The sequence below is a fragment of the Rana temporaria genome, chromosome 1 (genome assembly GCF_905171775.1).
Source record: "Rana temporaria chromosome 1, aRanTem1.1, whole genome shotgun sequence".
Classification (NCBI taxonomy): Eukaryota; Metazoa; Chordata; class Amphibia; order Anura; family Ranidae; genus Rana; species Rana temporaria.
The window spans coordinates 393785534-393808788 of record NC_053489.1 but is presented as its reverse complement, the minus strand read 5'-3'; the positions used below and the strand labels follow the sequence as shown (position 1 = coordinate 393808788).

The 23255-nt window shown below is 41.2% G+C and overlaps 1 protein-coding gene across 3 annotated transcripts in view; it reads left to right on the top strand.

Annotated features, from left to right (window-relative positions):
- The window catches only part of GAK (cyclin G associated kinase), a 126582-nt gene extending 104023 nt beyond the window's left edge, over nucleotides 1–22559 (top strand). For 2 of the 3 annotated variants that reach the window (XM_040322653.1, XM_040322656.1), the window contains 10 exons: nucleotides 138–331; nucleotides 908–1042; nucleotides 8267–8755; nucleotides 10249–10410; nucleotides 11505–11642; nucleotides 12388–12510; nucleotides 15415–15615; nucleotides 15693–15841; nucleotides 18682–18858; nucleotides 22043–22559. In XM_040322653.1, coding sequence (XP_040178587.1) covers nucleotides 138–331; nucleotides 908–1042; nucleotides 8267–8755; nucleotides 10249–10410; nucleotides 11505–11642; nucleotides 12388–12510; nucleotides 15415–15615; nucleotides 15693–15841; nucleotides 18682–18858; nucleotides 22043–22144 — 1870 coding nt within the window. In that variant the 3' untranslated portion in view covers nucleotides 22145–22559. The remainder of the gene's footprint in view (nucleotides 1–137; nucleotides 332–907; nucleotides 1043–8266; nucleotides 8756–10248; nucleotides 10411–11504; nucleotides 11643–12387; nucleotides 12511–15414; nucleotides 15616–15692; nucleotides 15842–18681; nucleotides 18859–22042) is intronic. The other variant, XM_040322654.1, reaches the window with a different exon arrangement.
- The last annotated feature ends 696 nt before the right edge of the window (nucleotides 22560–23255 follow it).

Here is a 23255-nt window from a genome sequence, read left to right as displayed (position 1 = left end):
GAATAAAGAACAGGAGGAAGACAGGTATCTTACATTTCTATATGGGATGTGATATGTCCAATTTTGGTTTCAAAGTTTTTCTGAAATGTATTTGTTTGACAACAACATGTTTAATTACAATTTGGATTTTACTGTAGGTATGATCTGGATGCCTGTGACATACAAGAAAAATATCCAGACTTATTTCAAGTAAATCTGGAAGTTGAAGTGTCTTCTAGAGACAAACCGGCAAGTGTCACTCCACCATGGGAAAACCTCAACACCAAGAGATTGACTCCTAAAATACTGTTTTCAAGCCGGGAAGAGCAACAAGAAATCCTGTCAAAATTTGGTAAAGGGGCACGGGAATAGAGGGTTCTTTAAAACCATATATTCTGAAACCTAAAACATTCCTGAACTCTGCTTTCTCAGTGTGACTTGTTTGTTGCTGCAGAACTTTATGTATAGCTAAACCTTATATACAACTTGGATAGAGTAGGAAAGGGTTAAACTCCTGTCGGTTTATTTTTGCTGTCTGTGTCCTGTTAGATTTCCTTCGCTTGCTCGCTCAGATATGCAACCGGATATGGCTGAAAAGTGAGGGGAATTTCTCAGTTCCAATCCAAATGGGTGTCCTTGTCTCACCTCCCATTCTGGTGACAACTGTAAATTTTTTGATTTCTCATCACTTTCTGTGTTGATTACAGAACAAATAGTGGATGAATCAGCAGACACGGATAACTATGAAAGCGTGACAGCATTTTAATTCCTCCCTACTATATCTAGAATTAGGAAAAATACACTTTAAATTTGCTCTTTGTTGAAGATATTAGTGAATTGGATAACTGATTATTAATACATACTCTGCATGTGAAAGAAGCAGACAGTGAATAAAGATAAGTGTGAACAATATAACTTGCTCTTTTAGGAAAACCTGAATTACCCAGACAGCCAGGATCAACTGCACAGTATGACTCTGACACATGCCCAGCAGAACCTTCTCCCGAGCCACCAAACTCTGATGCGTTAAAGAAGAACTTCTTCCAAACACTTGACTGGCAAGGTAACTAAACAAAAATGTTCTATATGGTAGTTTTAAATATTGTATTTCAGGATATTACTAAATGAAGCATGTTTGTTTTGAAGCAGTTTCTTTTGTATTCATTAAGAAATATCAGAAACTAGGCAGAAGGGAGAAATAAGATAGACGACTAACTGTAACGTAGGAAAGTATTTCTCTTCTCCCTCAGTTTCTCTCCCTTTCTTTGCCAATGTAACCACAGTGCTGACGGGGGGAGGGGCAAACAAGGATGATGTGCTGGCGCCTAATGTCCTCCTTATCTACCGATTACATCATTGGTTGTCGGGATGCTAGTGGCTGGCCTGTGCGGTGCTCAGTTTTTTTTGCTAGAAAATTACTTGGAACCCCCAATATATATATATATATATATATATATATATATATATATATATATATATATATATATATAAAAAAAACAATTAAATACACTTCTTAATTAAAAAATAAAACCATAAAGTTGGCACATTTTTTTTTTTATATTGTGAAAGATGATTTTATGCCAAGTAAATTGATACCAAACATTGGCAGATCTGTGGAAAGTCTCTGCCTCAATAGAGACCATGGGATGCATAAGGCATGAGCACAGCCAGTTGGCATCCCCTGCTTCATGATTGTCTGTCTGGTTCATGCATCGCGCCAGCAATACCACAAGAAGTGGAAAGGGCCTGTGGTGATTCAGGCTTTTTCCTGCCGCAACAAATTTCTTACAACTCCTGTTGAGGATGTTCCAGGCTTCAAACACACAGTGGATAAAAGGTTTGAGGCACTCCTTAAAGCCATATTAAACCTCAAAGCAAAATTATAATATATTGCAGATTACCAATCCTTAAATGTGGTGGCTGCATTCCTTTTTTCTTTATCCATTTTTTTCCCCTCTGTTTTCAGCTGGTGCTCTGGCCAGTAACGCACTTCCTGTATTAGAGTGCCCCTACTCTGAATGGAGACACACAGGGGGCACAACAGACAGTTTTGTCAATCTGGGAGCGGAGTGTTAAATGGCTTGTTGTATCCATGTAAGCTGATACATCTGGAAGAGAGCTTATTGGCTGGTTCACCAGATTAAAATATAAAAAAAAAAAAGCCTAAAAAAGAAAACGAATGCAGACTTCACATCTTAGAATTGGTAAACTGCAATATTTTAGAGTGCTACTAAACCCACAACGGTAAGATCAACCTGTATATGCAGTAAAGTATGCTTGTTGTACTCACTGTGGAACCTAAGGGGTTAATCTGCATTGTGTAAAAAGGCTGTTTGATCCCCTTCTTCCACAGTCCCCAATCCATCTCCTGATGGCACAGAGGCTAGGGGACAAGCTGCACATTTTACTCTGAGCTTGGCCATGCAACTGTTGATGGCATCAATGGTCATATGCCAAATTCTGGCAGTCTGGGCCAGGTGCATGGTGCACAACCCCAGATCGATCCTGACTTGATAGGTCAGTGTTCCAAAAGATGGCGCACCTCCCAGTAGCCTTTTGCTATTGCATAGACTGTTTGGCGAGCTCCCAGTGTCAAAGGGTTCTTTTGGAGATCCTGTCAGCACAGATGCGCAGGATCTTCCTGGTTGTGGAATTGAAATAAGTAATTCGAAAGGATTCCATTTGGGAAACAAGAGTCACTAGACAACTTTTATAAAGGAAGTCATAGGCAGAAAGAGCTCTCTTGCTTTCTAGGAAGAAATCCGAGATGCCTACAGCAAAGTCTGCAACTTCCAGGTTTTGGAAGATTTCCTTTTGTCCATCCTATACCTACACTTCAAAGCCAAGTCCTTTACATGGTATTCTAGCAGTACAGGCTAAAGTTCCACTACTTGATACCTCCCCCACTTTTTTGCTATGAGGAAGGCTTAGGTTGAACCACGTTGGCATTTCAAAGCTGTTGTAACTGCTTCAGTGCAAACTAAAATTTCATAAGAAGGAGCGATTGTGTGCTGGCTTTCGATTTTCTATGGATTTCTGTTGGATGGTATAGCCAGAGCATCGACACACAGCCCATCATCATTTTATTGCAGTAGAGCTTGGGTGAGTTCTTGTGCTCCCCCACTTCATCCCCTCTCTGGCAAGATTATGGGCCCTTCAGACTGCCTTGCAGCACCTACCCTCTTCGGGAGTGATTGTTCAAGTTTCCGCCAAGGAATGAATTTGGGGCTTAAATTCAAACCTGGTTATGGTCATAAAGCCCAATGATGGCGTTTGCCCCATCCTATATTTGAAGGTCCTCAACACCTTCCTGTGGGTCCAAAAGTTCTGAATGAAAATGGAATTGGCCCAATTTGTAATTGCGTCAAGGGGATTCTCTAGTATTGATAGACATTAAAGTGTTTGTTAACCTATAAAAAAAATGGATCCTGTTCCCTTCAAGTATGAATAAAAGCACAGTGCTTGTGCTGTGTAATTTGGCCCCCCTTGTTACCTGGCTGATCTTACCTGGCTATCATGGCTGCTGAGCCCTGACACAGTGATCAGTTTACATGCCACCGTCATCCGCAGCTCTCCTCTCTGCTCTCCTGTGTCCCCCTCCCTGCCTATCGGCTCCATCCACTCCATGATCCTCTCCTCCTACTGCTATAATATCTATAGTATAAGCATTCCATTCCCTCTGTTAAATTACAGTATGTCCCTGTGCTGTATAAAAAAAAATGCAGATTTCTGCCTATATCAAAGCATCTCCCGACACTTGCGTAACTCATCTGCTCTCTCTCCTCTCACTTCCCCGGCTGAGTTCTCAGCCCCTCCTGCTATAGTTGGGCAGAGGAGAGGGCCGAGGAGTCATGTTAGTGCTGGGAGATGCTCTGATATAAGGTATAATCTGCATTTATTAAATTTTTATACAGCACAGGGACACACAATGTTATTTAACTGAGGGGATGGCATGCTTGTACTATAGTGGCTTAACAACCACTTAAGAATGCATATTTATGTGTTCCTATTTTTCCCCTCACATCGGTGGTCGAGATTTGTGGTGGATTACCAGCACTTGGTTTTTTAGTTTGTGTCTTCTGGCCTTTCAACAGCCCCTCAGGTCTTCGGCTAGGTGCTTGCCCCAAACTTGCACTGCTGCATTCTAGGGAATCCACATTATCAGATATCTAAACAACATTCTCTTGAAGATTCACATTGCTGTTGTCAAAGTGTGGCAGATGATACGGAAAAAGATTCTCTGATACCTACAGAGGTCTGTTTGATCTAACCCATGGCTTGGAGTACCAGGGTCTAGTCTTGGACGTGGCCCAAACCTAGGTGTTTCTTCCCTGGGAACTCTTGTTGAACCTCCAAGCTCATGTTTGGATCTGTGCTCCAAAAAGCTTCCAGTCCTCCTAATTTTGCATGAGGGTATTCAGCTTCATGGTGGCCTAATTCAGGTGATCACCCAGTTTAAATCCAAGCCTCAATGTAGTAACTGCATTGGACAAGCTCCCTTAATTTCTGGAGAGGCCCATGCGCCTGTTTCTCTATGGTGATTGACCAGCCCAGAATCGGGGAAGAGCTTTCTCCCTGTTAACCTGGATGGTTCTCCCAATTTTCTACAGCTTTACAGGCTGGAGAGAACACAGTCCAGGGGATGTGGTCTCAAAGTCCAGACTTCCCAACAGCATTCCTAAACGAAGGACCATTCATCTACCCCTACTGCTTTGTAACAAACATCTTTTAGGGGCAACTGCCGAGGGTTCAGTTGGACAACACCCATTCAAGCCCCATGGCTTACACCAATCGGGGGCACCAGAAGCAACACAGCCCTTAGAGAAGCAGATCTAGTTCTGGCTTAGGCCAAAAGGCATGTTCCAGCCTTGTCCGCAGTCCACATTCCAGAAGTAGACAAATGGTAAGCAGGCTTTCTTAGTTGCCAGCCTGGATGTGGGGAGATGATTCCTCCACCTCTTGGTGTTCCAGGACAGTTGCCACCGCTGGGGGACTCTGGCAGTAAATCTATTGGTATCCTGTTTTGACGACAAGGTGGAAAGGTTTCTGGCCAGGATGAAGGATCCAAAGGCCTTTGCGTTGGACACACTGGTGACCCCCTAGAATCTGTTCTAATTGGTGATATGCCTTCTGTCCTCCACAGATTCTTTGTTGACTGCTTCCCAGGATCAAGATGTGGAGGGGGGGGTGGTCTTCCGGTCCTACTATCTGGAGCGCAGGTGTACTGTTCTGCTTTAAAGTTGCTGGTTTTGACAGCTTGTCTATTAAAATCCAAGTACTGAGAGATCGGGGGCTCTCCGTTAAAAAATGAGAAATTTACCTCTTGCAGGTCTAATTTTTTTTTTTCCATGGTATTGAGCTGGACAATTTCACCCTAGAAGATACTTTGTGGAATGTATTGTGTCCTTTCTCTTGTCTGGACTGGAGCAAAAATTGTCCTTAAAGTGGATGTAAACCCACTGTCATCCTTTCTAAACTACTGCCATAGTGCTGATCTATAAGTATATACATGCCTCCTGCATGTTTCCGTACCTGTCAAATGTTTCCCCTCTGTCTGTTATAACAACTGAAAAACTGCAGATTCTGTGGGTGGATCTGTTGTCTGGAGCTCGGTGGGTGGAGTCGTGATGTGAGTAGACTCCACACCCACCTCTACACTCACCTTACACTAAATTCTGTTATCATTAACATCCAGTCAAAATCCAGAAAAGTAGCCACATGACTTCAGAAAAGGAGTGGGGGTGGGAATTTAAAAAATAATGCCCGTCTCCAGGCTAGTGCATGAGATATGTAAATAACCTGTCAATCACAGCAAGGGGGCAGAACGGACTAAGGTTTTTCTCTGCAAGTCCGTTTTATTTCACTGAACAATAAAAGAGGATTGCTCAGAGCTGGATTAACTGTGTGGCAAGACTGGACACAGATGATAAAAAAATCTTATACTGTACATTGTGACATAAAAAAAAAAAAATACAAATTTTCGGGTTTACATACACTTTAAATACCCTAAATGAGCATATCCTGGCATTGGCCATTCTTTCTGAGATCGCTGGCCTCTCATTCTGCGATAAAGGCCTTTTGCTTCATTGCATTCCCTGTTTGTATTACCCAATGGACTAAAGGCTCTAATTAAAGCAAAATGTGGTCCAGCAAAATACTGACATAAGGGTGGGTGATCCTTTTTTTTTTTTTTTTTTTTTTTCTATTTTTAGATATTATTTTTCTGACATGTTGGTGTTCTATCTTCCACATGGATGTTCTTAATTGCACTAGTAAATACAGCTGGATTAAACTAAAACTGTGTCTGTCTTCATTTCAGGCTACAAAGCAACAAACTGATTATTTTAAAGGGGGTGATTTATTTTCTATACCCGCTGTAGTATGCACAGTACAAGTATATCTCTGGGCCACGGCTTCCATCTAAACTTTGGATTCTCTGCTCATCTTGCCTGTGGGCTCTCACAGGGGGCTGTCCTGCATCTTGTTCCACTATCTCTAGGCGGATTAGGCAGGTTATAACTAAGATTTACACCTTGATGAATGGGAACCCTGCTTTCCCTTTTTAAGGCCCACTTGACTTGTTCAGTTGGTTCCTCTTGGGCTTTTCGCGACTGGGCATCTGTTTCTCAGATTTGCAAGGCTGCCATCTGGTCTTCTGTTATCATATTTGTTAAGTTTTACCAGATTGATGTTCAGGCCTGTGCTGACACCCAGTTTCAGCCGAGAGGTGCTTCTAGTGTCTTCTCTCTAGATTAAAAACAAAATGACTTTTTCTTGGAGTACAGAGCACGAGACATGTCTGGCTTTAATTTAGCCTTACGCATGGTACACTTACAGATTCTGTGTAAACCTTAGCATTCCTAATAGTCCTTTTAGGTGACCCTTTATATCCCTGCAGCAAAGTAGGTAATTTAAAGGCTAAAGTCCGCTCTCTGTCGACGTCACAGAAGTCGGGCCAGGCTCCACATCATCGTGACCATGGAGTCGGAATCCACTAGATCCCTGGACCGACACCTAGCTCAGGCTCTCGGCGAACTGCTGAAAGCCTGAGCCGGCCATCCTCTCCACAGCCCATTGCTCCAGTGAGTGAGGAGGGGGCAGAGGAGAGAGCTGCGAGTGATAGTCTGCAGCTCTCTGCTCACGGAGCTGTGAGAACCAAGTGATTGGCGGTGTTAGATCGCTCGGTTCTCAGTGTTGAGGCGCTGGGGGACAGATGCAGCATCGGACCAATGCTGCATCCACCTAGGTAAGTATTAATCTTAAAAAAAAAAAAACATACTTCTCTCGTAACCTCCCTGGCGGTATGATTCTTTCAGAAAAAAGGTGCTGAAAGCGGTACCATTATTTGCAAGGAAATTTGGCGTTTTATACTGTAGGCCTGTAATTTTTGTAGGCATCCTGGGTATGACATTTAAAAAAAAAAAAAAAATTATAATATAATAAATAATTATAACAAATAATAATATAATTATAATAAAAATGATTCAATAATGTAATCAACTCAAAATCACTGAAATTTGCTCAGTTGCAGAATTGTCGCTGTCATTACTTTTATTTTTTTATGACGAATTTCCCCACAAATCGCTATCGCACAATTCTGCAAGTGATTATAATTTATTATCGCTGTTTTCTAGCTGCTCTAAAACCATTTTTGACATAAAGGGACACTTTTGGTTGCTATGGACAATCTCCAGTTTCCAGGCAGAAAGAACAGTTGTTCTTATATAAAAGAACATGCATGACACTGGGCAGACCACTAGGGACAAGGGGGGTGTGTATTTTTTACATACAGTACTGTAATCTATAAGATTACAGTATACTGTGTGTATTGTGTTTGTTTACGTTTTTGAATTTGGCGCCGTTCTCCGCTCCCGTGCGTCATAACGTCGCAGGGAACGGAGATCGGCGGCACAGGAGGACGCTGTGTGAATCGAGCGAGCACCCGCTCACTCACACAGCGCGGTGGCATCGCTGGATCCAGGGACAAGGTAAGTAAACACTGTCTGTGGATGCTGCGAGGCGAGCCCGAGTCTGACTCGGAGTTACCGATCGCAGCACAGAAATCTAACCCCGAGTCAGACTCGGGAACACCGCCAGGAGGGTTAATTCATCTTGTAGTAATTCAACTGTGTTCTACTGGGTATGCATACTTCCAGGTAGTGTAACCACAACACAAACTATCATTTTCATAGAACTGATGGAATTCCTTAATTGAATTTCATAATTGGAGCATTGTGTTTGTATATTTTGCTGTAAGTCTTAAACATTTATTGGACTATTGTTTCAGATCAAATGGAAGGACAGGATGTTCACATTGAAGCCCAGGAGTGTTCTTCTAGAGAGGAACTTGAAGAAGGCACAAGTGATAACAAAAGTGAACCCTCTGATGAGGAGTTCTTTGAGTTTTCCCAAGTGCACAGTGCATTGGAAAGTGAAGAACGAGGATTAGACAATGAAAATGAAGAAAACACTAACGATATGTTGGAGGTTGACAATACACAACTTCCAGAGCCAGAAGAGGAAGAAGAAGCAGATTTGTTGGGACTTCATTTAGGCCCTGTAACTGCAGAAACCAGTACTATACCTGGAGAAATGAAGGGTTCATCCAGCAATGCAGTTTTACTAGACAATCTCTTCTCTGACAATTTGTTCAAGGATGATTTAAAAACGGACATCCAAACTGATAACTTACTAGGATCTGGAGAGGACTATTTCTTCAGCAAACAAACCTCAGCAGAGTCTGGTTCCTTATTCAACGCCTCAAATTCTACTTCTGGTATGCAGCAGCATTATGTTTGTAGTCTTTTTAATGTGTTCTTTTAGATATGCATGTAGAAGAGATGAAGAGATAAGTTAGATAAAATTCCATACACTCCATGTTCAACAACCCCCTCAACTCCTGGCCATAGTAGCCACCTATGTATAAGATAAAATTACTTCTGCGCAATAAAAAAGCTGCAGCACAGTGATGAGTTGAACCCCATGCATTCTCTTCTTGAAGCATAAACCTAAGAGCACTGCAGAGTAGTTGAGTGCTGACCCCTCTCTTCGAGTCTGTTGTACAATCAAAGGTAATGTAAAAAAATTCAGGTGTTTATACTATTCGTATGTAGGTGTACTATTGTGTTTGTTTTTTATGTAATGATTATGTAGCTAGATTTTTATTTTTAAATTGACATCTAGAAGACTTGTATGCAAGAGTTTACTTCAGTTATTCTTTATTATCGCGGCTTACTTAAACTAGTTGGAAAATGCACCAGGTAATTGACATATTTAGAATGTACTACCTGAGAGATTAGTTGGCTTTTTTATTTTATTTTTCAGCCTTCCTTTATACAGTGTGGATGGACCTACCTTCTACTGTGCCTATTGTATTTTGACAGCCTTGCCTGCTAGCTGTCAGGATACCTTAACATCGGCTACATCTGATTAGATGTAGCTGGGATTTGGCCTTCAGTTTTTGCACTTGCTAAATTCGGCGCGCGTTCCCACGAACCACGTGCACAATCCGATGTACAGCTACAGCGAATTGCGCAGGCGAGCCACCTTGCTGCAGTATATGCGGCGGCTGGTCAGCAAGAGGCTAAAGTGGATGTAAACCATCATATACCCAGTGAAGTGAACAGCCTCAGATGATAGAAAGGGATGAAATAAATCTCCCTACATAAGTTTTACATGTATATCTGCTGTCTTCAACTTTATATATTCTTTAGAAAGTTCATATGTGTTAGATGTTCTCCTCCTGTTCACCACTGGGAGTGAAGTTTGGACACACAGCCAAGACAGCTGATTGGAGAAAAGGCACACTCCCTCTCTTCATAGGCAGAGCTGTATTGTGAATAGTTTAGACACAAAATTCAGGCTGGTTTTATTTCCTGTGACTGAGAATTTGTCAGAAGTAATCAGGCTGATAGCAGAATAACAGAGCAGGAGAAAGCCACAGCACTTGGTGCTTTGAAGACCGAGAAGAAAGCACTGCAGATAAGCGTCCAGCTCAAATTTCATGAATCAGGTTTACATCCACTTTAAATACTAAACATGTTTGGGGAATTGTTATCTACAGCCCTGCTGCTACATGACTGGTATAAGTTAACTGCACTATGATTTTTTGCAGTAGTTTTATTAAAGCAGCAAATTTCAAAATCTAACTTTGCAATAAGGAAATCATTTATTCATTTGGCATGTTTACGGTTTCTGGATAATAATTTTACATTCATGTTTTGTTGGGTTCTGTGTGAAATGTAGATGGATTATGTTTTTTGTTAACAGATCTATTTGACCCATTTGGCATAAATACATCAGAAAGCAAGTCAGGAGGTCCTGAGCTATTTGATTGTTTCTTGAGCCCACACTCTGCTTCCACTCCTAATGTATATCCTTCTGAAAAAAATGCTCCAACCTCTACCTCCAATATGGACTTCTTAAACCTAGGTAAGAGTCAGACAGTGAGTCCTATGAACACTGTACATTTAGGCTTCATGCACACTGGATGTTTTTAGAGCTGCTCCTAGAGGTGTCCTGCGTTTTTTTGTTTTTTTTTTCTCTTTTCCTGCCTCTAAACTCCCCTGCATGTTAGCCTATGTGTCAATGCACACATAGGCTTTTAGCAGAGGCAGAAAAAAAAACTGCCAGTGTGTCCAGAAGCAGCAGGAAAAAACGCTTGACACTTGCAAACGTCTCAACACTTTTTAACACTAGGCGCGTTTAGCACTTAAGCCTTAATTCATTTCAATGGGTAAAATAAATTATTTATACTGGCCAGCCAAATTAAGCAACACCAAAACATTTGACATAGGTAAACGCATTACACACTTTTACAAAACACTGCTGTCAGGGGAAAGGCTTCTGGGAGAGTTTAGAAAATGTCCCGTAAATTTATTTAACTCTTTTGAGGTTCTGGCCAGTAGACATCGAAAAGCTTTATTTCAGGAATTATGGATATACATAAGCAGGTGTGTATGCTAAATGGTTTTAAACTTTTATACAAATTTTATAGTTACAAATAATATACCGGTAGTTAAAATGCCAGAATTCTACACTAAAATTACTTTTTATTGATCCATATTAAAAAATAATGATAATTTTGCCTATCGTTTGAGACTGGGGGGGGGGGGGGGGGGATAACCTGAGGACATGTTGCACATAAGCTTTTCCCATTTATACCGGCTTGTCAAATGCTGCGCATTGTCTTAAAGCATGACCTGGTTCTACCTGCATTCTGCATCATGGTCAACTCCTTTCATGAAACACAGCACAGGCTGTTCTACAAGAGGGAGGAGTACACAGCGCTGTTTTCCTTCTGTTTGTTGGTGAGAATGTGGGTTAATGATGAATATGGCTGCTGCAAAGGGAGGTGAGAACTGTACTTATGGACACTGTGAAGGGTGAGAGTTGGGTTGTTGCTTTTATCATTTTTGTGCTGGTTCCTACATCTTGGGAGTTTCCTAGGCCTACAGTTGGTCGCATTTTTTGTAATTATTTAAATTTCTGTGGTGCAAACGTGTTTTTTATTTTTTTGCCTTTAGATCATTTACCAACACCTCCATTAAAAATGGTTTCATCTGCAAGCAATCCAGATCTTCTGGGAGGATGGAATTCATGGGAAGAGACTTCTAAAACCAACAATCTCTTTCTTCCAAAACTCAGTAAACCAGCATTTGAAGGTATGTCTGGACAAATTAACAAACCTATATTCAGTATATTCACGCAAGGCATGCAAATTTATGTTTTGCCTCATAAAATAACACTGAGAAAAAAAAATATATATACCTGTTGATCTGGCCAGAAATCCCTTTGGCTCCTAAATAAATTTGTCTGTTTCGTCACATATGACGACCCATCACATTTGGCTACCCGCTGGAGTGCACGACGCCGCCATATGCGTTCCAACACTTTTACAAGTGCTAAATTCTCATCGGAAAGCAATTACTAAAACGTTCACAAATTCCTTTCAGCTAAATTCTCTAGCTATATTCTTCGTCACATTTGGCTACTCATCACAAGTGTTGGAACGCATATGGCGGCGTCGCGCATGCGCACTCCAGCGGGTAGCCATATGTGACGAAACCCCTCCTCTGTTGCACTGAAATCTCAAGCAGCATTCTAAGCTCTGCCTGAGTTCTCTGACGGACTACAATACACTACCCCCTCATCTGCATAACATAGGAGGTGTTTAGGCAAAGCTGATGACGCTGCTTGGAAGTTCAGAGACATTGTTTTAGCTCACTACAGGAATTTAGGGGCCCGTTGATTTTTTTGGTAGTCACAACTGGTATTTTTCTGAATTATACAATACCATAAAATGCTTTAATATGTTTCAGAATTGCATTCGGAAACATCAAAAATGCAAATGAACTTTGTTTTTACTGATCTCCCCTCAAAGTTAAGACTTTCTTTGTATATATGTAGGTCCTGTCTTGACGCCAGCCAGTCAAATGAGTACATCTTCAAGCTCATCCTTTAATCAGGCAAAGTCCTCAAGTTTTGACCCATTTGCTGATCTTGACAATCTTGGTTCTTTCCAGACTAAAGGTAATGATATGTATTATGCTTCAGAATACCTTTTGGGTTACACCATTTATTTCCTTTACAGAGGAAACTGGTTTGGCAGTAAATGGTAATAAAGGTGACTTTTGGCACCTGATATCTAGTAATTACTGCATTGTCTATAAGACCGGGACAGGTTGCAACGTTTTAAATTAAGGCTGTACTTTAATTAGCTATAAAAGATACAAATGAAAACAGCTTTGTAATAATTACTTCATTAAACCTGAACTCCAGGCAAAATATTTATTTTTATATTATATTTAGTTAGCGTTTTGCATATCTTTCACACTTGTGTGTTGTTTTTGGGTTTTTTTCAACCCTATTTCCTGTGAAGGTGACCCTCTACCCTTTCAGGACGACTCGTCATCTAACCAACCCATTGAGATTAAAACTAGAAAATGCTAACATCACCTTGTCTGTCATAGACTGAGAGCAGTAATATAGGCAGCTTCTCCCGGCCCAGCACCATCGCAAGCTTTATTACTCTGCCATCAGCTGCTTCTCTACTAGTCTTTATCCTGAGCAGGGCTATCATACTGCTTCATAGATGACAGGGAAGTTCTCTGCTCCCCTGTCGGCACCCACAATGCAGCATCCACCTGCCACTCTGCTTGTTTCCCTGCAAGAAGCTCTGCCAAAGTCTGCTGTGTCCTTGCCTAGTAACTCAGGATGCTTACAGCTTCAAGTAGTGCAGCAGAATAACAGAGCTATGATACTGCATGCTGAAACAATGGGGAGAGCTGCATAAACAGATTGTCAGAGAGGGAGAGAACAAGCAAAGTATAGACAAGGGAACCAGCTGTGGTTAAGATGGGTAGAGAAACGGAGTTCAGGGGAAACAATAAGCTGAGTGCAGGACCGGTGCAATGATTTTTGTCTACATAGGTGAAGATGCGTTTTGCTGCCCCCCCTCTCAGTCACAGGTGCCGTCTTTCACATTGCGCCCATAATGTAATGTGGCACAGCATGAAGGAGACATCACACAGCATCGAAATTTGAGCTGTACTGCACTGCCACTAAATGGGTGGGTGGGTATGTATTCCCCATGCACCCAGTAGGAAATAGGACGCGCATCATTAAGAAGGCAAGCATTTCAAAAATACAAATCCCCAGCGTGTGGCTGGTGATCCAAATTTTACCACATTGCCAGGAAGGACAGGGTCAACCAGTCCCCAGGGTAAAAAAAATGCCAACCTGTGCACCCCCCGGTGTGCAAGCCTGATTTTCTGACATACACATTTCGTATCAGATTGTATCATATAGATAAGGCTTACTCTTTATTGGCATGGATGGAATGGAAATAATTTAATTAGTAGTGGGCTCTTTGCTGATTTGACATTGATCTGACCTAGCCAAGAAAATAAAGTATATTATGTAAGATAAGGCTAGGTTCACACATGGGCATCTGCATTTTCATGCAATTCCTAGAGAACAGCCTCCGCAGAGAGCAGCACCTGCATACACTTGGCAGTGTGGGTGCAGTTCCTGAAGTTGGGCTTTAAAATCATGCGGCGTACACACGATCAGTTTCCCCATCAGAAAAAGTCAGATGTGAGCTTTTGGACGCGCATTTCTGACTGTGTGTATGCTTCGTCTGACTTTTTCTGTTGGAATTTCCACCAGCAAAAGTTTGAGAGCATGTTCTCTATTTTCCCGATGGAAAAAAATCCTAGTGTAAAAAAAATTTGTATGGAATTCCGACTCACAAAGAAACACGCATGCTCAGAATCAAGCAGAAGAGCTGAACTGCCTATTGAACTTCATTGATCTTGGCTAGTTGTACGTCACCGTGTTCTTGACGGGTGGAATTTGGTGTGACCGTGTGTATGCAAGACGAGCTTGAGTGGAATTTCGTCGGAAAAACCATCCAAGGTTTTTCCGAAGGGAAAACCAATCGTGTGTACGCGGCATAAGAGATTATTATAAAATTCAAGTCTTTCATAGCCCAGGAGTTACTTGCAGGCAGAAATTACTGTGATAATATGAAAAATTTTAATTGAAAACTATAGAAATTGGCTGTCCCTCCAGCAGGGGGCACTCTGGAGACACTCGGCTTGGAATGAGGAATGTAGCTGAACATATGAGGAATAGACACCTCATGCCGTGCCACATTCTTCTGGTGGAGAGGGGTTCCGAGCAGTGCCAGCCTGAGCCACACAGATTGCTGCAACGAGGAGCACATTAGGGAGGGGAAAAGCCCACCTCAATGATGAGCCCAATTACTATGCCGATATTTAAGAAGCTGATCCACTGTGTCTGGCCCAGCCCATCTCACTGGGAGAAACTCGCCTTCCCCAGGACCAGTCTGCCCAATTAACATGCCATTGCCCATCTGCTGTGAGTGATTACAATGCTGTCTTCTCTTTCCTGTCAGCCTGTTCTGGTGGGTGACGAGTAGCGCCCCTTCCCACCTTATGAGAGCAGCTGCCTCACCCTGCCCAGGCCCGGTTACCTTTTTCACTGTCTATACACAGGCTGGGAAAGAAAGATGACCTGTAGGTGTAGCCAAACAGGAAGAGGAAATCCCTGTAAATTAAGAGCATTTCTTGGAGACCCCCAGGTCACCAGAGTTGGTGTCCCCTTTGGAAGATTACCCCTCTATTACTGCTCTGGGGACAGCCCAAAATGTGGTATTTTCTTGTATTCACTTTCAATGATAATGGTAAACAGGACAAATGGAGGGAGTGAATCTCCTTAACAAGGGCACAGACAGAAATTGAAAAACTGACAGGTGTTCTAATCCATCTCCACTCTATCCAAAAAAAACAAAAGTTTTGCATTTAATTATACTTTTAAGTGGGGAGCCTGCCTTGGTAGTATTACATATATAAGATGTATTTTACTAGTGAATGTTATTAATTATACTTGTATAATTGTTCTTGTTATCAGGATCATCATCCCAGTCTTCGTCACAATCCAGTGAAAAGTCTTTTCAAAAAAGTACCCCCAAACCTTCTCCAAAGCCTCAAACCACAAGTAATTCTTGGCAGTCCCAACCTAAAGCTGGCATTGCCATCAAGCCTAACTACGGTGTAAATTTCAGTGTTATTGGAGGCAGAGAAGAAAGGGGCATCAGAGCTCCAGGTTTTGGTAAGATACCTGCTGTTCAAAAGGGAGAGGAGGGTTAACGTGTGCGAGCATATTTATAATCTTGTATTTCATTTCAGGGCCAAAACCAAAAGTTTCAGAAAGTGATTTTGGAGACCTGCTTTCTACCCAAGGGTTTTCAGCTAGAACTGACAAGAAGGGTCCAAGAACTATTGCTGAAATGAGAAGACAAGAATTGACACGAGAAATTGATCCATTAAAACTGAAAGTAGGCATGGAACATTCTAGAGTTTTTTTTGTTTTGTTTTTCTTTCATTTTACTCTTTAGAAACACAGATGGTGGTTCTGACAAACCTATTTATCTGTTAATAAAAGAAAAAACAAATATCCATTTATAAAGTGAAATTAAACCCTAACACTATCTTTTTTTATTAAAAATGTTCCCTCCTCTCTTCTCCTACCTATTCTGTCTACCCTGTGTGAAAAAAATCTATATGCTTACCTTTTTTGAGTCCAGTCATGTGATCCGGCTCCTCTGTCATGGAGCTGCTGACAACAGCTGGGAATTCCGGGACCTGTGACGTCACCAATAGGCTCCCACGGCCCAGCTGTTGGCGCTCCCTTCCCCTGCAGCAGCTGCACACTGACACAGGAAAGCCAGAACTGAAGGGTCACATGAATGGACACAGCAAACTAAAAAAGGTAAGTATACTTATCTTTTAACTAAGGTATGTAGAAGGAGAATGTATATTTTAAACCCCTTCCTTTCCAGCCTCTGTGTCCGTTTTAATAGGGTCTGTATGCCAATGGGGGCAGGATGGATTGGCCATCATGTGGTCACTGTGTGATTGGTGGCCGGCAGGACCACCGTGATAACCAATCATTAATTGGGACAAAGAGCTGTCCTCTACAGCTCGGTCTCTCTGCTGGGAGCATGCAGTGACCTATCAATGTATTTACTCTTTTATGTGTGTCAGATCAGTGTCCTATCTTGCTGAATCCTTGTTGACTGTATTGGCTTAGAACTTTGTTCCATACAATCACTCTTTCTTTCATAATGTGGAAATGATAGTGACATGCAAGGCCTCCATTGCCCAGAAGGTCTGGCGGCTGTGTGATCAGCTAGACCCTAGCACTGTAAGGTATGAAATATTTCCAATTCCTATGTGGGATTTGCTTTTGGATGTCTCAGTCTAATTTTTACTCCAGCAAATGCTAAGGCCCCTTTCACACTGGTGCGACTTGTCCTGGGACATGGGGCTTCAAAGTTGCATGACAAGTCATACCCTATGATTTCCAATGAGCACCATTCATATCTGTGTGACTTCAAAGTAGTCCCTGCACTGCACTACTTTGGTCCAAATTCGAAGCGACTTGAGGTCCAAAGACGCAGGCATTGCTTCAAGATGCGTCAAAAAATTGCGGTAAAAATCGTGGCAAAATCACGACATTCAGGTTGCACAAATGAGTAAGGAGCCTTAGGGGAAAAAATGGATCTTTGTACTTGTCCTAAAATCTTTTTCTTTAGTAGTTCATAGGTAAACGCAGATATCGCCCAGAATTACTTTTCATAGTGGTTAGGCTTATTTCAAGTGTTAGGTTTGTGGTTGCCTAAATCTATTTATGATCAGTAGCAGGGCCCAAGCCTGCTTTCTTAGTGTCCAACCGCCTAGTGGCAGGACATATACAGTAGAGTAGTCTGCTGTTTGCCACAATTAACGACTGAAGGGAAGGATTTTTTTAGAAAGTACAGAATCCTCTTTATTTTTAACATTCACGTGGCAGTGATTGTTTAACACCTCCCTACGTTGTTTTAAGAGCTGACATTGTCCTTTGCTAAAAGACGGATGAGCTTCAAAGGGTTTATGCCCAGCTACTAATGAACAGGAGAATGTTACATATGAATGACTGGCAAATAATGTACAGTACATGGTGACGTGTACAACAGAAAATACTAAGAATGCACATAACCAGTTAAGAGACTTGTAGTATCTGACCTCATTTAGAGTGCAAGAACTTTCACGTCTTTAACCTCAAACTTTCATATATATATATAATATATATATATATAATATATAATATATATATATATATATATATATATATATATATATATAATGTTTTGACACTCCTAGTGTTGGTTGAAATATTGCTTTTAGTTTGAAAAAAATTTTTTATTGTAAAATGACATACAAAAGGAAGAGAAGAGTGCAACAGCCTGGTGTAGTATATACAGTATGTGATTTATCAAACAAATGAATTAAAACCACTGACAAGTATAGGAGGTTTGAAGTGCTATCAGTGGGCAGTAGTAGGCTTTTGCTCATGGTAAGGCTGCCTATCATGGCTGGCGGTGATGCTTGCTCCCCCCCTTCCTTTTTTTTTTTTCTTTTGTGATCTCTGTACTCTATGAACTGATTTCCATATGATGATGGCAATGTTGTATCATCAACAGTAGAAGTACAATTCAAGCATCCACTGCCAACAACATTTACATGCAAGCAGGGCTCAAGTCCTGCGGGAACGCGTGGGAACGGGGTTCCTGCACTTTTTTCACAGCAGGAACGCAGTTCCCTTTGCAGGACTAGAGCAGCCGAGCCAATCCTTCACTAAGCGGCGATGGCCAGCTCGAGTCACTGTCAGGGGCAGGCGAACCTTAGTAATCCTTTGTTACTGGCCGCTTCCTGTATATGGATTCATCGGGTAGTGTGCGGGTATTCCGTCACTTCCTCAATGCCGCAATGTCTCCTGGGAGCTTTTGTCATTGTTCCCAGGAGACATTGCGGAGGTCTGCCGCGAGTTATCGCAGGATTTAGAAAGAACTTGCTTTAGAAAAAAAATGCGGTTTAGTAATTATGCATATGAGCGTATCATTTATTTATTTTTTTTTCTTGGTGGGGGAGTGGATCTTGGGTGGGAGTTCCCACACTTTTTTTCCCACGACTTGACCCCTGCATGCAAGTCACAATGAACACTACTTAAAGAAATACTATAATTATTCTACTATTGGTGAAGATGTTTGAAATGCATTTTGAGATTTGGAGAGAAATTGGCTGCCTAATGATCTTTTGGCTGTGCAGAGATTAAAAACACTTATTTACTTTGTAGATTTTAGACTGGATAGAAGGTAAAGAAAGGAATATAAGAGCTTTGATATCGACCCTTCACACTGTACTTTGGGAAGGAGAAACAAAGTGGAAGCCTGTTAACATGGCTGAGCTGGTAACCCCTGATCAAGTGAAAAAATATTATAGGAAAGCGGTGCTTGTAGTTCATCCTGATAAGGTAAGATCTTGCACTGTTGTAACAAATGTCATTGAATAGCTGTCTACATCAAAATAATTAGTTCTCCTGCATCTTTTCGGTAGCATCTTTAGCCGAGAATTGACCCTGTTTCCTAATGGTACCACAGATTAATAATTTAAAGTATGCATATGAGTTCCAGATTGCCATGACATTTCCACACAGGTGAAATGTTACCAGATAAAAAAAAAATTAAAACCGTTTATACTTCCATTGCCATACCACTGATTTTTACTGTTGCAGAGCTAAGCTGACTGAAAAATCTGCATCCAACACCATTTTGTGTGTTTGCTGCTGGTTTCCTCCACTGGGTACTATAGTTCCATATGATGACCACTACAGTTACTTCTGTGTCTGTCAGTGTTCAGCAGCTGGAAGGGTATATATCAACTGTTGGGTTTCACTGGCAACCAAACAACAACAAAAAAGTAGCCTAGCCTCAGGATAATCCCCTTCTCTACCCAGCATGCCTTAGTTTATAGTAAGCAGTTTATAGTAGCAGTATGAATATTAAGAGGTGTGGGACCAGTGTTCCTCAATGAACTTCAGGAAAGGGATTTTACTGTAAGTACTAAAATCCCTTTTTCTTTCTCGTTCATTGAGGAATACAGGAATTCAGAACTGCCTGCAAGTTGAGACCAGGATCTAAAAATAGTTTGGTGGTCTAAAAATAGATTAGATTGGTGGTCTAAAAATAGATTATCTGGTGGTCTAAAAATAGATTATCTGGTGGTCTAAAAATAGATTAACAAGTTGAGACCAGGTTTTAAAAATGGATCCATGATCTAAAAATATATCAACAAGTTGAGACTGGGATCTAAAAATAGATCTGTGATCTAAAAATCGACAAGTGGAGACCGGTATCTATAAATAGATTAGCGATCTATAAATAGATTAGCGATCTATAAATAGATTAGCGATCTATAAATAGATCCGCAATCTAAAAATAGATCCGCAATCTAAAAATAGATCCGCAATCTAAAAATAGATCCGCAATCTAAAAATAGATCTGGTCTTAAATGTCCAATCTATTTTTAGATCCAGATATCAACTAGGGCTGAAACAGCTAATCAACATAATCGATTATGATAGTTGTCAATAATTTTGATTTTAGATTAGTTGGTCAGCCGATCAGTTGGCCGCCATACAGAATCCTTTACTGTATGAACAGTGAACGGAGCTATATGTGTGTTGCACGGTGACCTGTATGAATGGTGTACTGAGATACTTAAGCTGCTTGCAATGGGGACACTCTGAAGACATGAGCACTGGCAGGGGACCCCAGAAAAAGCGAATCATTGCTGCTCTGTGCAAAACCAGGTAAGTATTATATGTTTCTTAAAAAAAAAAAAAACATTCACAATCGCTTTAAGGTTTCTCTGTAGGCAAAATGAGCATCTGAGCCCAGAGAAGCTGAATGCTAATAGATTGGTGCCATTGCTTCAGTTTGCCCCAGTGCGCATGTGCCGATGACATCAGCATATACAGGGGATATCTCCTAAACCGGCCTCCGCAACCAGCCTGCATATGTGAACTGGCTTCTTTGAAAAGCCAACGCCACCCTTATCGCACCCAGCCCCATCAGACACCCATGTGGGACTAACCATTTGTTTCCAATGAAAAGGTTCAGCTTTTATTAAGTCTGCATCTAAAGCATTTTTTTTTTGTTTGTTTGTTTTTTGTGTTTTTTTTAACCACTCTAAGAACCTTTTTATTATGACAAATAAAAAAAAAACTGTGTCTGGGCCACAATCTTTCTGGTGTGCTATGTCTTTTTTACCCACACACGGTAGATATACATAGGACCTTGGAAAGCTCCATAAAGCTGTCTTAATGCAAATGTATCCTATTAAACCTGGTACCGATAGTGTCAACATGAATTTGTTGAGTTTACATTTTCTTTTTTTTTTCTCCTTTTCCTACTCTTTGCCTCTCTTCCCGATCTCCCTTTCTGGCTTCTTCTTGGCATTCACCTCACACTCTCTTATGCCCGAGTATTTTGACCCAGCCAGTTGTTTGGGGCGACAGTCCAGCTTTGTGCCCATATTGTTCAATCTTTAAAACATCGTTCATTCTACTGCCATGCATGCACCCACCTTTTTTTGATAATTACTGTTTGAAGGTGTAAACAATTCTCATTCACATGTGATTCTCACCAACATGGCAGCACAGTGGCTAAGTCAGGGGTGTCCAAACTTTTTTGAAAGAGGGCCAGATTTGATGAAGTGAATGTGCGTGAGGGCCGACCATTTTGCCTGACATTCTTTGAACTATTAAAATTTGGTGTAAGTGTGTTCGTCCGAGCACTAATACACTGCCCAACAATAATTCTCATATCTTTGTGGCTGTGTGTGGTGGATATATATACATCTCCTCTTTGGGCCCCCAACAAATCCCAGAGCTCCGCTCAGGGTAAGGATGAGCTCAGGTTGTGAAAAACATACATTTCTCTTCTTTATCCCCTGAGAAATCTGACCGTTATCTCTTTTGCGGCCCCCAAGCTCCACTCCGGGCAAGCATGAGCTAGTTTTTTATTTTATATTCTCTCTGGCCCCCACTTGTAATTTGCCCTTATCTCTTCTGTGGTGCCCAAGCTTCGATCAGGGCAAGCATGAGCTTGTTTTTTTTGTATTTATTCTTATATATTTAAATATTAGCTTTATATCCGTTACAATAGTAAACTTATCTTATCCCCTGAGAAATCCTTGAGTGTCTCTCACTGCAAGGATGACCTTGGGTGAGCCCGCTAGTGCCAATCACAGGTTGAATCCTGTTTAAATTGGCCCTAGTATGTGTATGTATGAATGTGAGTTATTGATCTTGGATTGCAAGCTACTTGAGGGCAGGGACGTGTGTGTGTGTGTGTGTGTGTGTGTGTGTATATAATAATGTATTTATGTCTGTGTGTAAATTGATGGTGCTATATAAGTACATGAAATTAATGTGATTTATACATGGCCCCATGCATGGGTGACCCCTGCATTCCATTTCCCCTGAGTTTCAATAAAAGTTATTCTACCAGAAAAGCGCTATTCAAAGCTTAAATATTATACAGGGAAAAAAACAACCATAATGTGATTTAAAACTGCAGTAATGTAGCTTGTCATTCCTTTAGTAACAAAATGGATACATTGTTCAGTATTCACAATATTTATTTTATTTTTAGGCCACTGGAAAACCCTATGAACATTATGCTAAAATGATTTTCATGGAATTAAAGGATGCCTGGTCAGAATTTGAAAATCAAGGATCAAGAGCTCTTTTTTAAACTACAGACTTCAGAGTGGAAACTGCATTGTTTTAGTCTCTTCTATTATGGTTTTAAACTGTTCTCGTCAATACAGCATAATTGTACATAGGAGTGTAGAATTAGGAGAGCCACAAAGTTAATTATTTTTGTTGACATGCACCTTTCTCTGTCATGTAAGTGCATTCCATGGACATCATGTGTTTAGGGCATTATCCATACTCTCAATGAGACCAAACCAGTGGACTTGCCTGGTGGTGAGTAGGAACATTATTACTGTTTACAATCAAAACAAGGAACTCAAGACAAATTTATTGATGGATTTACTTCACGCATTTGTTTTTCTAAGATTTACCAGATGTAAATGTTTCAGTCCCAGTAAATATGTAATCATTACTGTTGCATTGTGTACATAATTAAAACACTTTTCTTCCAAGTATTGTTTTGTTATATATGTTGTACAGAAAAATGAGACCGATTTTTAACACCTTCCTTCTCAGCCTATAGCAAAAAGACAGCCAGGCGGGAGCACTGTTCTGGAAGGACGTCATATGGCGTCCTCCCTGAACGCGCTTCTTGCGGGGCCGCGTACCTGTAACTGGATGTGTCCACCAGACACAGCCAAAGACTGATCACTGTACCGGCCCACTGCCCTTACCATGTGATGGCTGTGACCAATCACAGCAGATTACATGCCAGTTGTAAACAATGGATGGCTTCCTTTCATACCATCCATTTCATACAATTGTGTTGCTAGCTGTGATTGGTCACAGTGATCACATGGTACAGACAGCCAATCGCAGACCAATTGTACCATGTAATTTAGCTTTGGCCAAAATGTTCCATGAACTATTTTTCCATGTATAGGGCAGTGCGCTGAAATCAATGGGCCGCCCTATGCGTGTTGTGGAAAATAACGAGCCAAAAATATGCACTCCTCCTGCGCTAGGTGTGAATGGGGCCTGAATGTAAAATTGGTGTATTTATACAAGAACAATAAGGCTCCATTCACATCGGTATTTCCAAAAGCATGGCAAACCACACTGCACACTGCTGCAAATGTGCATCGTGTTTGCATGATCATTAAGTGTTAATGGCACCCCAAGTGTGGGTAGCATAAATGCGTTGCAAA